Source organism: Leuresthes tenuis, unplaced genomic scaffold (genome assembly GCF_036924035.1).
Source record: "Leuresthes tenuis unplaced genomic scaffold, fLeuTen1.0.hap1 SCAF_18, whole genome shotgun sequence".
NCBI classification, from domain to species: Eukaryota; Metazoa; Chordata; class Actinopteri; order Atheriniformes; family Atherinopsidae; genus Leuresthes; species Leuresthes tenuis.
Window position 1 is genome coordinate 18462897 of NW_027325372.1, and position 12244 is coordinate 18475140.

The 12244-nt window shown below is 38.2% G+C and overlaps 1 protein-coding gene across 1 annotated transcript in view; it reads right to left on the reverse strand.

The window, feature by feature from the left end:
* csmd2 (CUB and Sushi multiple domains 2) overlaps positions 1 to 12244 on the reverse strand; it is a 212409-nt gene that overhangs the window by 170130 nt on the left and 30035 nt on the right. Inside the window, exon 3 of the mRNA XM_072370602.1 lies at positions 4862 to 4974. Coding sequence (XP_072226703.1) covers positions 4862 to 4974 — 113 coding nt within the window. The remainder of the gene's footprint in view (positions 1 to 4861; positions 4975 to 12244) is intronic.

Consider the following 12244-nt stretch of genomic DNA (forward strand, 5'->3'; position numbering starts at 1 on the left):
TTGAGGATCGAGTCCAATTCCAATAGGAAGCGTTTGCTCGAGTTGTTCTGTGCATATGCGATTGTCACTGTGACTATTTCCCTGGAGCAAAAGCTGGATCACAAACAGTGCCTAAAAGACACAGAAAGGAATCAGTTGCTGTTTGAAGCAGTACTTGTTCCCTTGTGTAAAAAAAAACAAAGAAAAAAAACAAAAAGGCATTCTACTATTGTGGAAGCAGGTGTGCAATTTGCAGTTCAACCAGAACCATGAGGGATTTTTGTATGTTTTCATCCAAGAGAATATAAATTAAAAATAAATAAATGCTATTACATTTTTTTAAAAAGTTGCCTATTAATCCATCTCCCTGACTGAGACACACCCGAATGTCCTGACTAATGACCAGCTGCAGTACTTGGACCATGCACCATCTATCTTCTGGTCATTTTGCTTTGCACTTCATAACATAACAGAGGAAAACTAAATTAATTCAAATTAAAAAAAGGACAGCCCCTAAATAACTGAGTATTTCACCCAACTCATGATAAAGGCCATGGTTATTTCTTGCTTTGTCTCATGCAACACTCTTCTGTCTCAGCATGATCAAAAACAAAGTAATGCATTTAGTGTTCGATCATCCCAGAGGAGCACATCAGTCCAATACTACCACATGTATTACTGTTGCACAGCATGCTTACATGTTGCCTCATGTTTGTGGCACGCTTCAATTTGATGATGCAGTGGAGGACACTAGAGAAAACAGCGAGGAGCAAATACAATGAAAAAAAATGTCTCAAGTTAGTTGAGGGGGGCACTAATGAACAGCAAATATTAGCGCAGACTGGATGGTGAGTTAAATTTTTGTTTTCCCATATTAAAAAAAAAAAAAGAGCGCCTAAATTCTGATCAAATGTTATCAAAACTGTTACACGAACCCAAACACTGTCGGATTTTCCTTAGACTTTCCTTTTTCCACAACCTGACTAATCTGAGCTCCTTTGGCAGTATGAGGAGGACTTAACTTAGGCGGATGGTCATCATATTATGATGGGTGCAAGTTAAATCCCTCTACATCTCTTGTTCAATATTAATTGTACATTTAAAATCCTGCCTAATGCAGCTCAGGGCAGTCTGAAAGCACAATGACATTTGAAGTGAGTGTGGCCTTTCTTGGTCCCCAAGACAGTGCCAGAGCACAGTTGCATACCATAGACCAAATCAAACAATTTACCATGAACTCATTCCGCAATAGTGAAATTCATATTTAACAGTTAAATGTCCTCACCATTTCCTATTTTGATATGCTCTGAGTCGTCACAACTTGCACAACATAAATGGCAACATCAATAACGAAGAGACACTGAAACAATTAAGTATCACCTCAGTTTACTGGTCCAAAAGATTTCCAGTCATAACAAAAAAAATAATAATAATACTATGGCTGATATGTCAATGAGCTGACACTGTGTGCTAAATGTTTCTACACACCAGTTTAAAGCTCCAGTTGAAAAGATAATTACTAACAGCTGCGACAAACATGGAGAAATATAATGTTTACAGTTTAATACTATATTTTGTACATTTCCTTTACTCCATTTTAGACACCTGCAGTGACAAGCTGGAGAGACAAAGGCTTAAGTCATGCAGCAGGGCTGGCTGAGGTTTTTCCTCAGATGACCCAGTTGGGAGACACATTGACTATGCAGCTAAGACGCAGACGGAAGAGCAACTTGGCAACACATGACTGGAAGAACATTGCGGTTTTTTATTATACAAAAGAGAGAAAGTGAGCAATAACATTAGGGAAGACAACAAAATATGGGAGGTATAGAAGATGAGATTCAAGGTGTAGTAGAAAAAGAAGAGGAGGCAAGAAAGCACAGAAAATACACCGAAAAACAAACAAACTAAAAACAAGCAATGGTGGAGTGCAAGGACTGCAGAAACACATGAAGAGATAAGAGTGCTCCTCTACCCTCGGCAGATATTTTCAGGGGCTCAGCAAATGTTTCTAATTCCCTTTGCCTCATGTAGCCTCCTCTATTGCCACAGATTAAACATGAATAAAGAGTTTGCAAAGAAATGGAGGAGAAAAAGAAGAACATGAAGAAAATGAGACGAATGGTTGCCATGGTGATTAGAGGGGAGAGATTCCAGAGTGGTCTCGGCCATTAGCAGAGTGTTGGCGAGATGGACTGTGCAGCACTTATGCGTATTGCAATGTGAGCTGGAAAAGAGCAGATATCTAATATAGACAAGATGGTCTTACACCAAAATGGTAGATGTAAGCAGACATAAATAAAAATGTGTTAAGAGTGCTGAGTTTTTGCTGCCAAAACTGTACAGTGAAAAGCCAATCAGGCTCTGAAAAAAAAAAAAAAAGATTTCTCTCACATGAGAAAATGGAAGTATATTCATTCAGTAAAACCCCCACACAAAGACTAACTCTGTACAAAGTGCAAAAGATCATTTCAGAGGTATACAGATACCCATCTGTTAAGCACAACCACTCTACTGGTAAAAAAAGGTTTTCCTCTGTGGCTACTGTTAGCAACATGAAATGACAAAGATAAATAACAAACATATACAGGCCCAGTTCCATCTTGACTGGGAGCATATCAAATGTTCAAAGTCTGACATTGTACTACATCATGAAAATTATAGGCTCATCTTGAATTTGATGGTAGCAACAAGATGGTAGGGAAAAAAGGCTGGAAAATTTAGTGGTATTTAAAAGTAACAGCTGGAGAAACACGATTGGGTTGAAAGAAAAGAGCAGTTCCTTACCTAGGTGACACAGTACCATAGAGCTGATGTTAAGGCTCGAGTTATTTCTTTTTAATAATCGCTATAAAACAGTTCCATCTATAACCTCTGGCAAAAATGACAGAATAACCAACCGTGAGCTTTGTGAGATATGACTTTGTAAAACACGCTATCCCACCTGACCACTTGGCAAGAAACCTACCCCATAAGAGACAACAGTGCAAACAGTGGAAAACTTACAAGAATATAATTCAACTCTGAGATGTTGGTTGTTCTCAGTCTAGAATTTGGAGCTAGTACAAACAGAATAGGATGGTTGTAAAAGATGACATACAGGCGACCAAAGATGACGTCCAAGTCTCAGGACAGAAAAATCAAAGCTTATGCCTGAAAATAGAAAATGCAAAACAAAAGAAATTAACAGCAAATGGACAAAAACAGGTGTCAGTATTTGTGACCCAACTATATGAAACCAGCTGAAGGAAATGAGTTTTCAAAACCAGAAAACTCAAACATAAACCATCACTAACACCTAGACAAAAGAAAGCAAGGTTACAGGTGGGCTAAAGAAATATAATCATGACTGTAAATGATTAGATGGAAGTCATTTCCAGTAATTAATCATGAATCAACTCAAATCTAAGGTGGGAATTGAAAAATGACAGGACAAGGTTCCATCATGCAAATCTCAACTCCTCTGATGAAGAATATATTTTCATAGAATTCAATCCATCATAAAAGCCAGAGGAGGTCTAACAAAGTATTAACCAACTAAATAATAGTGTTGTGTTATACAGGTTTGGTTTTTTTCTTTATAAAATACTGTGGAAATTCCATCATTTTTTTAAACCAGGAGTTGTATGACACAGAGATCCATTGCATCTGACATTTGAGCCATAGAGCTCTGAGGAACCTCTGATGTTACAAAAGACCCAAACCCAAAAGACCCTGCATGATACAAAGAAATAAACAAGCACAGCAGGATATTATTAAACTGAGTGAAGAGAGGGGGGAAAAGGGCTGTTACGGAGGAAGAGAAGTAAGAATCATGTGGATAATAAAAGCCAGTTGCTCTTGGTCTCCCATCTATTCTGTTACAGCAAACTACCTCTGGGATTCGTATACATTGTGTATTCCTCACTCTCCAATTAACATTCAATGTAACCTACAGGGCAGTACCACATGTCAGCACAGCCTCTCTTTTATCCCATATGACCGGGTCGTTACAGTTGGTCTCACCAGTATCACGTGATATGGGTAATCATGACTTTATACTCATTGGCCCACTGCTAAACAGGCTAGATATCCTTCAACTCATCTCCCTGGCATCAAAGTTATCACACAATTTCAGATTTGCATTATTTCCAATAATACATTTATATGGTTATGTCATGGATTGTACAGTCTGTACACTCAGGTTCATCCATGAGAAAAACAAATCAATTAGTAGCTCATGAGGTGAAAGCACTCAAACCACCAACATTAATCATTTAAATACTTAAATAGCTAAAATATAGAAAAAACATTTACAGCAAGTGAGTGTGACATTATCCAAGGTGAGACGCGTGGGTGACACGTCAAAGTTTGATTACCACAAACGAGAACAAAACCATTATGTCTCAGTTGCCTCTCAGTAGAGTTAATCGTCTCGTTGGTCTTTTGTCCTATTGAATCACACCGTGTGTCTCCTAACGTCCATCCAACAGACACTATTCCAACATTCACAACATCTCTAATACTATGAAAATTATGCCAGTAATTAGCCTCATTTGTCATTAGCTTGCATTTCCTTCTCCTCCTAGGGAATAAAGTCATCTAAAAGGAACCAGAGCAGGGTTCAGCAAAAGAAAGAGCAGCAAAATAAATGATATTATATCACCATATTATTTTTCTCTCTTTGTTTTCATCACTGTTGTTTGGAGAGATCCCATTACATCAAAAACTATTTGCATGAATTACTGTTGTGAAAGCTCCAATGTAGAAACGTATAAAGGAATCATACTTTCAAATACAACTTCAAAATGTGAAATTCAAATCACATTTACTTTATGTAAATTTATGCTGTATGGAAAAAAAAAACAGTCCAATGATAATATTAACATGTAAGCTGTGTTACCTTCATAGACGGCTTTAAATCCCTGCCCGCTGACTGCGTAGTCAGACAGTAGCCACAAGGTGAGCCTGGAGCCTGTACTCACAATGGGTGAAGGCAGCTGGAACCCAGTTAACCTGGAAACAAATGGAGAGAAGGACAAGAACGGTAAGACAAAAGATCCAATCCCCGGCACAGTCGGTTGCAAGGTCAGGCATGAAGCTGGCTTCCACAAAGCTGGATTCAATTAACCCGGACGTTCCTGCAGATATTGATTGACAGACAATTCTGTGGATAACGAGTTTCAGAATCAGCCACAATTTGTTAGAATACCAAGACCTCAACAGCACAGGAAATCTAAACAGATTTTACTCCAGCAGCAGAGATAGAAATTCCAGATATGCATTTACAGTGGATTTGACACAACAGCCAGTGTGGAGATGAATAAACAACTCAAACGACCACAAACAAAAGTATCCGACTCCGAGTCAACAACCATTTCTAATGCCTGAACGAGTCATTTGTAGAGCAGACATTCAACTGGCAATGTTTTAGGCAGTGGGTTTCTGAAAGGATTTCTTCACTCCGAGTCTAACACAATAATGGAGATCTGTTGGTACAGTAAATACAGTCTTTTCACTTTAAATTTCCTCTTTGGCCATCAGTTTCAGGAATGCTGAACCAAAGTGGGGGTATTTGATCCTACTATTTGATATTCTTAACCTCTTTTGGCCTTGTAGATTACAACTAATCTCTTCTAAGATTTGGAACACTCACAGATTGCAAATAGGAAAACAAATATACAAATTATAATGCAGATATGGGAATACAGCATGGACAGCATTTAAATAAAATCAAATCTTATGCCCTGGGTGAAAACAGGAGAGAACAGCTTCAGATCAGATAAATAACTGTTTACTGCACCTCAAAGATCCAATAAGATCTGACATCAGTAACTGCTCATAGAGTACTTTTTTTATAATAAAAATACATACATGCATGTCTTACTATAAAACACCGTACAATGTAGCAGTTGCCTTATTTTTCTGCCATATATGATCTTTGCTCTTAAAGCCAAGTGCCCCAAGTGTGTATGGCACAGATACCAGGACAACTGACCAAAGGCAGGGGCAAAACATTGCTTAAATTATAGAAGCCAAGGCACGTTCGTGCACCGTTAATTACCTTTCTTACATATTTGGGAGTGGGGGAGGAATAAAAATGAGTGAATTGGCTTAACTTAAACTATAACTTCTTCTGTGCAATTCCAAATGCAAAGGTATTTTTCCATCTAATTTTTAAGCAGCTTAGTCTGATTCTATTTTACTCTTCTGTCGGTGTCGTTTTTTTCCCTTTTTAAATCTACAAGAAATAGAGGAAAAACGCCATCCCCCCGAAAGAACTTTAAAAAAAAGTTTACCTTTGAATCCAGCTTTGGTTAAGAACGCCTCTATCCTAATTCCTACATTTTTGCAACTCCTAACAGAAATAAGAGCCAGGAGTTGCTTCAGTAAAGCGAATCAGTCAAACAGTTTTATCTCTCAGCTATCGACTCTCCAAAAACGGTTTTAGGTTAAAATATAAAAAAAACAATGAGCGCTCACTTTCGACGCACTTGTGGGGCCGAAGAAAGCGACCTGCATCTAATTGAGACTAATTGGAAATTATTTTCGTAATACTATATTTAACTTGTAGTATCCGCATATTAACGCTGTATGGTTGTTTGTAGCTTTCGGTTACAAGCTCGTTTTTTTTTAACTGTAATATACTGTGACCAGCTCACAGAGACAGAGGTAGTTCTGTTTCTTTGATAGCTCCAAATGAGGTACACAAAATTGCATGTTGAATTGCGATAAAAGTTGGGTATTATTTTACTCCAGCCTTCTAGCACTTTCAAACTTGCGCATTTGATTAAATTACAACTAAAGCTGTAAAAAGTCTCAGCTTGAATTGTGAAGCACACGACTTCCTGCGTTTCACTGATGAAGTAATTTTGTGCGCGGCTGGTCTTGAATCACAGAGATTGCCCTCTGGTGGCATATTGAAGGAACTGCAACAAGTAAGACGAGACGCCTCAGGTAAAAACAGGTGCTCTTCAGTTTGGAGATTTTGAGCTAATTTTGTCCAAACATATCTTCTTTGAAACTAATCTAAAGAAAATATTCAAAACGCTTATTACAAATGTATTCTTGTGCATTTGTTTGTTTATCATATATGCATATATTTATAAAGTCCCATATTCATATAATCCATTGTTTCAATGGACTCCATGAGAATCCACAGTGAAAGTTTTATCGCAATACCTTTTACTTCACAATTTGACCTGTAAATAGTGTTTCCTACTAAAATTGTATGTAAAAATCTGCATCTCTTCTCAAAATGCTTTGTTTTCATACTAAAAAATCTGAGAAATCTCTTCTGCGTACACCAGAACATTTAGTTTTATACATTTTTATAATCTAAAGGTTCATCTGTCCAGCTACCAAAGTGTTTGTGACACAAATATCAGGAATATCACCAAACCAATTCTATCCGTTCAAAGCCCTGCTGAGTCCATTTTCATTTATTTCTTCTTCGTTTTTCCTTATATAAGTTTGGCTGCAAAAGACCAAAGTAAACTATAAATGCATTTGATAGCCTAACTAAATTCCTGAGCAAATAACAAGAAAGTAAGTGAGCACAAGAAAAAGCATGTTTGGTACTTAAAAAAAAACAGAACTACCTGACAACATCTGACAATTGAATCAACCATGTTTTTGAAGCAAAATTCATCAACAATGGAGCATTGCTAAATTGACATCTTTTCAGATTTTTTGGGAATCAAAGATTCAAGCTGCTTGAATACTTTTTCACAGATTTTATGCATTTGTTTGTTTAACTCCCGAGTCCATTCTATCCTTGAATATAAGTTCATGACACTGCTTCTACTTCCGCTCTTCTTACACTGAAGTCTTTCTCTCTTTCTCTCTTTCTCTCCATACAAACATCACTATCAGTTGAACTAGGACACATCAAAAGTTAACACATATATCAAGAAGCTGCTCTCTCTCAGAGTGCATTCTGTAAATTTAGTCTTTAGTATCTATTAATGCTAGTTTATGTCAGAGGCAATCCTTGCAGCTATTTCCAGCATGTTTTCACAAATTACTTAATTTCATATCTCTTTGTAGTCATTCCCCATCTTTTCATGGTCTCTTGAATGACTTATCAACTAAAAAGTTTAACAGTCAATTCAAACAAATTAACTCATAAATCAACTTGTGCCACCCACTTAACTGTAGAACCTTTGAACACATGCAAGCAAATTAAAAGGTAGGTGTCTGCTCTAGGTTGAGCCATCTAATACAGATGGATATAAATGTTTTGATTTATGGATTGCTATGAGGGACAATGGAGCACACCTAACTGAACTTACTCTTGAAATCCTGCCACCCAAGTGTCACTTTGATTTCCATTTCGTTTGTTCTATCTCTTTGTATTAAAACAAGCCTCAGTAATTTGCCTAATCCTTAAATACCACATTGGAAGTGGAGAAAATCGAACACAAAACGAATTAGACCAAAATAAGAAGATGACTCTGATATATGCTCGATTTTGCTCCTCTGTTTGAGATTGTCACTGTAGGATGTCAGCTAAACGATTGGACACATGTCCATGCAAACACCCCTTTGCTGACCACAAATTGTGTTGGAAGGTATCCATCATGGTTAAGCAGCACACTGCAGGGAGGGAGCTTTGATGGAGGGTATAATGCCGGGGACCGAGGAGAGGGGCAATCAACAAACTAGGAGGGATTGTTGCAGCATCCAAACAGTGATCATCTGGTGAGTCAGATAGGGCTCTGAATCATATTCCAAGCTCAGCTGAAACAAAATGGAGACACACAGAGGCTGACTTCACATGTGAAGGTTGTGAAGATTAAATATTGCGATGTGATATGGGCTGTGGCAATCTGAGGAATGCAGCCGGTTCTGTGAAAAATATCTGCCAAGGGATTGCCTCTTATCGTGGAAAAGATGTGAGATATGATTACAACTGAGACTTACAAAAGAATGGATCTGCAGCACAGGTGTCTCAAGTGAGACAAATTGATGGTGGGAAGATGAGAGCAAGTTAGGGCCAAAGGATGTGAGAGCTGCAAAAAGTTAAGAAAAATAGCACAGTTATGGAAAATCAGTGGCTGTTTCTATTATACAGAAAGCTGAGTAACATCAGAAATTAGGTCCTCTGAGGAAAAGAGCAGGTCAATGTGTGCATAGCTGCTTCCACAGTTTGAAGTTTATATATGATGTAAGAGTAAGCCCATGTGTGCGTGTAGGGAGAAAGCAGTGGTCTATTAAGAGGGCTTTCCACCTGACTGGCCTCAGCATCATCTCAATGAAGAACCTCTGCTTCCAATTATCCCACCAGTACCCATGGGAAGGAAGGACAGACAGGGAGCGAGACCAAGTTAAAGTGCTGGACGTTGGCTGTGAGGCCAAAGACAGGACATATTGTGAAGAGGAGGTGGCAGCGGTAGAGGAAGGGCAGAAGATGAATTGCAGGGAGGCAACAGCGACACATCAGTACGTGAGAATGTAAAACTCCCAACTGCGAGCCTGAGTTGAGCGAGGATGAATCACGGTGAAAACCTCCTTCATTAGGCTGTATGCGGCTATTCAGTGATTTATGTCTGCGTGCTTGCAAACACACACATGCGGTTTTACACATTTGAAAATTGTTGTGTTTGTTTGTGATCTCTCCTTCGACTACATGCATGTTTTCTACTGTAAATAAACAGAGACTAAATCAGGTCATTTTGTCCATTCATTTTATATACTCAGTGGGTGTGCGTGTGTGTGTGTGTGTGTATGTGTGAGTTCTTAGGGTGGAAGGTAAGTACAGTGCTGATGCAGCTGAATTTTCCCCAGAAGGAGGGAAGAGACAAGATAAAAAAAAGAAAAATAGATACAGCAGCAAGATTTTGATGGCTGAGTAGAGGAAAGACATTAGCCAATAAATGATGGGTGGTAAGAGAGAGGAGAAAGAAGTGCACAGAGTGTTTGCATCATAGTGTGTGTGTGTGTGTGTGTGTGTGCGTAAGAGAGTGTATTATTCCCATACAAAACCTGTGCAGCTATATAACTTGTCAGTGGTCAAGGCCAGGGGATGATGTTCTGTTGTGCTCCGTGAGCTTTAACTCTGCAATGTCTGCCTGTCACAGTGCTGTGAACTACACACACACTCACACACACATCCTCCGACAGATTTTCACTCGTGTGTAAACAACAGCCTATCTCATGGCTACCACTTAGCTTTGTCACTTTGCCAGGGACGCGAGTGGCACAGCATTGAATTAGTTTTATTTTAACCCTAATTATTTTTTTACCCGAGGATTATTGCAAAGCGATTTGTGCAGAGCCGTGGAAAACACGGGGGACCTGTGAACGTCACCTTGTTCCATTTGTTAGCCTTGATTTGTTTGCTGTACGTGTAATTGACTTATGTCCGTACAAAAAGAGGGAGGGAGGCATATGAACAAAGGATTAATTTCTGTTATTTGCTTCTCTTCTTTCAGAGCGGTTATGTCAAGGATTCTACACCAAGGCTTTAAATTAACTAAACTGAACAATTTATTTATATGGCACCCTTTAAACAAAGTGCCTTGCGAAGAAAAGCAAAAAAAAAAAAAAAAAATCTGTTTATTTAGATGTTAATGTTCTATTCACAGTCATACTATTTGCTCCATATACCGAATGGTATATGGAGACATGTCAACATTTTTTCGGTAAAGGTATTTCCAAGTGGGCAATTGACACAAAACTACTATTTCACTTTATTACACATAACTCAATTTGTGGACTTAAATGTTTAGATGTCTTTGTATGAATGGAATACTTGAGTTAGACCCATTAGAGATACCTTTACTGAAAAAAATGTTGACATGTCAAATACTTATTCTCCCTGCTGTATATGCCAGTCAACCTTATATGTCACCACAAAGGCATTTATGTTGCTGGAAAGATGCAGATAACATCAGACTAATCTAATATTCTGTTAATCGAGAACAGAAAGCCTGAGGATAAGCCAGTCACAATAACTTGCCCACTGGTAGACTCTCCAAGAGAAGTAAATTATTGTCTGTGTGTAAGCCGATTACACTATATTTACTCCAAATCCTACGTGGAATTAGATATAATAAACACATCTAATTTAAGATGGTGGCCCACTCATCTCTGGTTAAACACTGATTCAATGTTCCGTCACCACTCCACTTCTTCACACTCACTCATCTTCAATGTGCATTGTGATCACTTCTGTCATTCTGCACTCAAAATTACAACTGGTAAGTCCTGAGCCACCAACATTTTTAAAGTAGGGCATTAAATGGCTGTTTAGACAGTGTGAACTACTTTTTCTTTTTATCAGTGCATTGGTTTTCTTTCTTACACTTGCGCCCTGGTGTTGCTGATTCCATTACTGTGCTGTTTTCATATTTATTTATTTGTGTTTTCACAGCCAGTGCTGAAACACACTTTTATTTAGTTGCTCCTGTTTTCTCTGCAGAATTTCATATCTTTTGAATCTGCTCAAGTCTCTGCAAGTATTTTCTCCTCCCTGTTCTATCTTCTTCACTTCTCACTTTGCGTTTTCCCTTATATCATCTGTCGCTCTCTCTCTCTCTCTCTCTCTCTTTCTGGAGAGACACTGGTCTGTTAATGACTTCACTGCGGTTTGTCTCCTAGTTGGAACTGACTGCGGTGGATTTTCCTCACCGTCAGCGTTTAGCGTCAGAGACATCTGAGAAGCTCTTCCTCCTACACAGTGTAGCCAAGATCTGCGAAAACTTGTCATGTCACGCGTGCATTGATATCGACATTCAGCCATACATAGAGAAGAAATTACAACATTCAACATTCTCAAAAATATCAGTCGTGTTTGAAATATATTGAGGGATGTGTGGGAAAGCAGTGGATGAGATTTACAAACCATGCTGTCTAGTCTCACTTTTTTGGTAGAGCTCAAAAAGTTTTTGGAAAATCGGATTAACAGCTTAAACTAGCAGTAATCCAAAACTGAAAAGTATACTTCTAGTACTGGGATAATAATGATTATTGGTAATCTGACTTTCAACCACCTCATTTTGAATATTGATAGATATAAATGTATAAGCAAAAAGAAAAAAGAAAAAAATGACTTATTGTGTAATAAGCATATTGGCATTTTGATAAAAAGGCCCAGAGTTAGTCAACAAAGACAACAAAATGAATGGCTTTGATAAATTGAAAATGAAAGAAATTTCTCTGCACACAATTATCAGAATCTATTTGAATCATTTTGAATTATTTCAGTAGCATGTGTGTGGCTGTTTGTCTCGTATGTCTATGTGTGGCCCTGTGATGGACTGCCGACCTGTCCAGAGTGTAC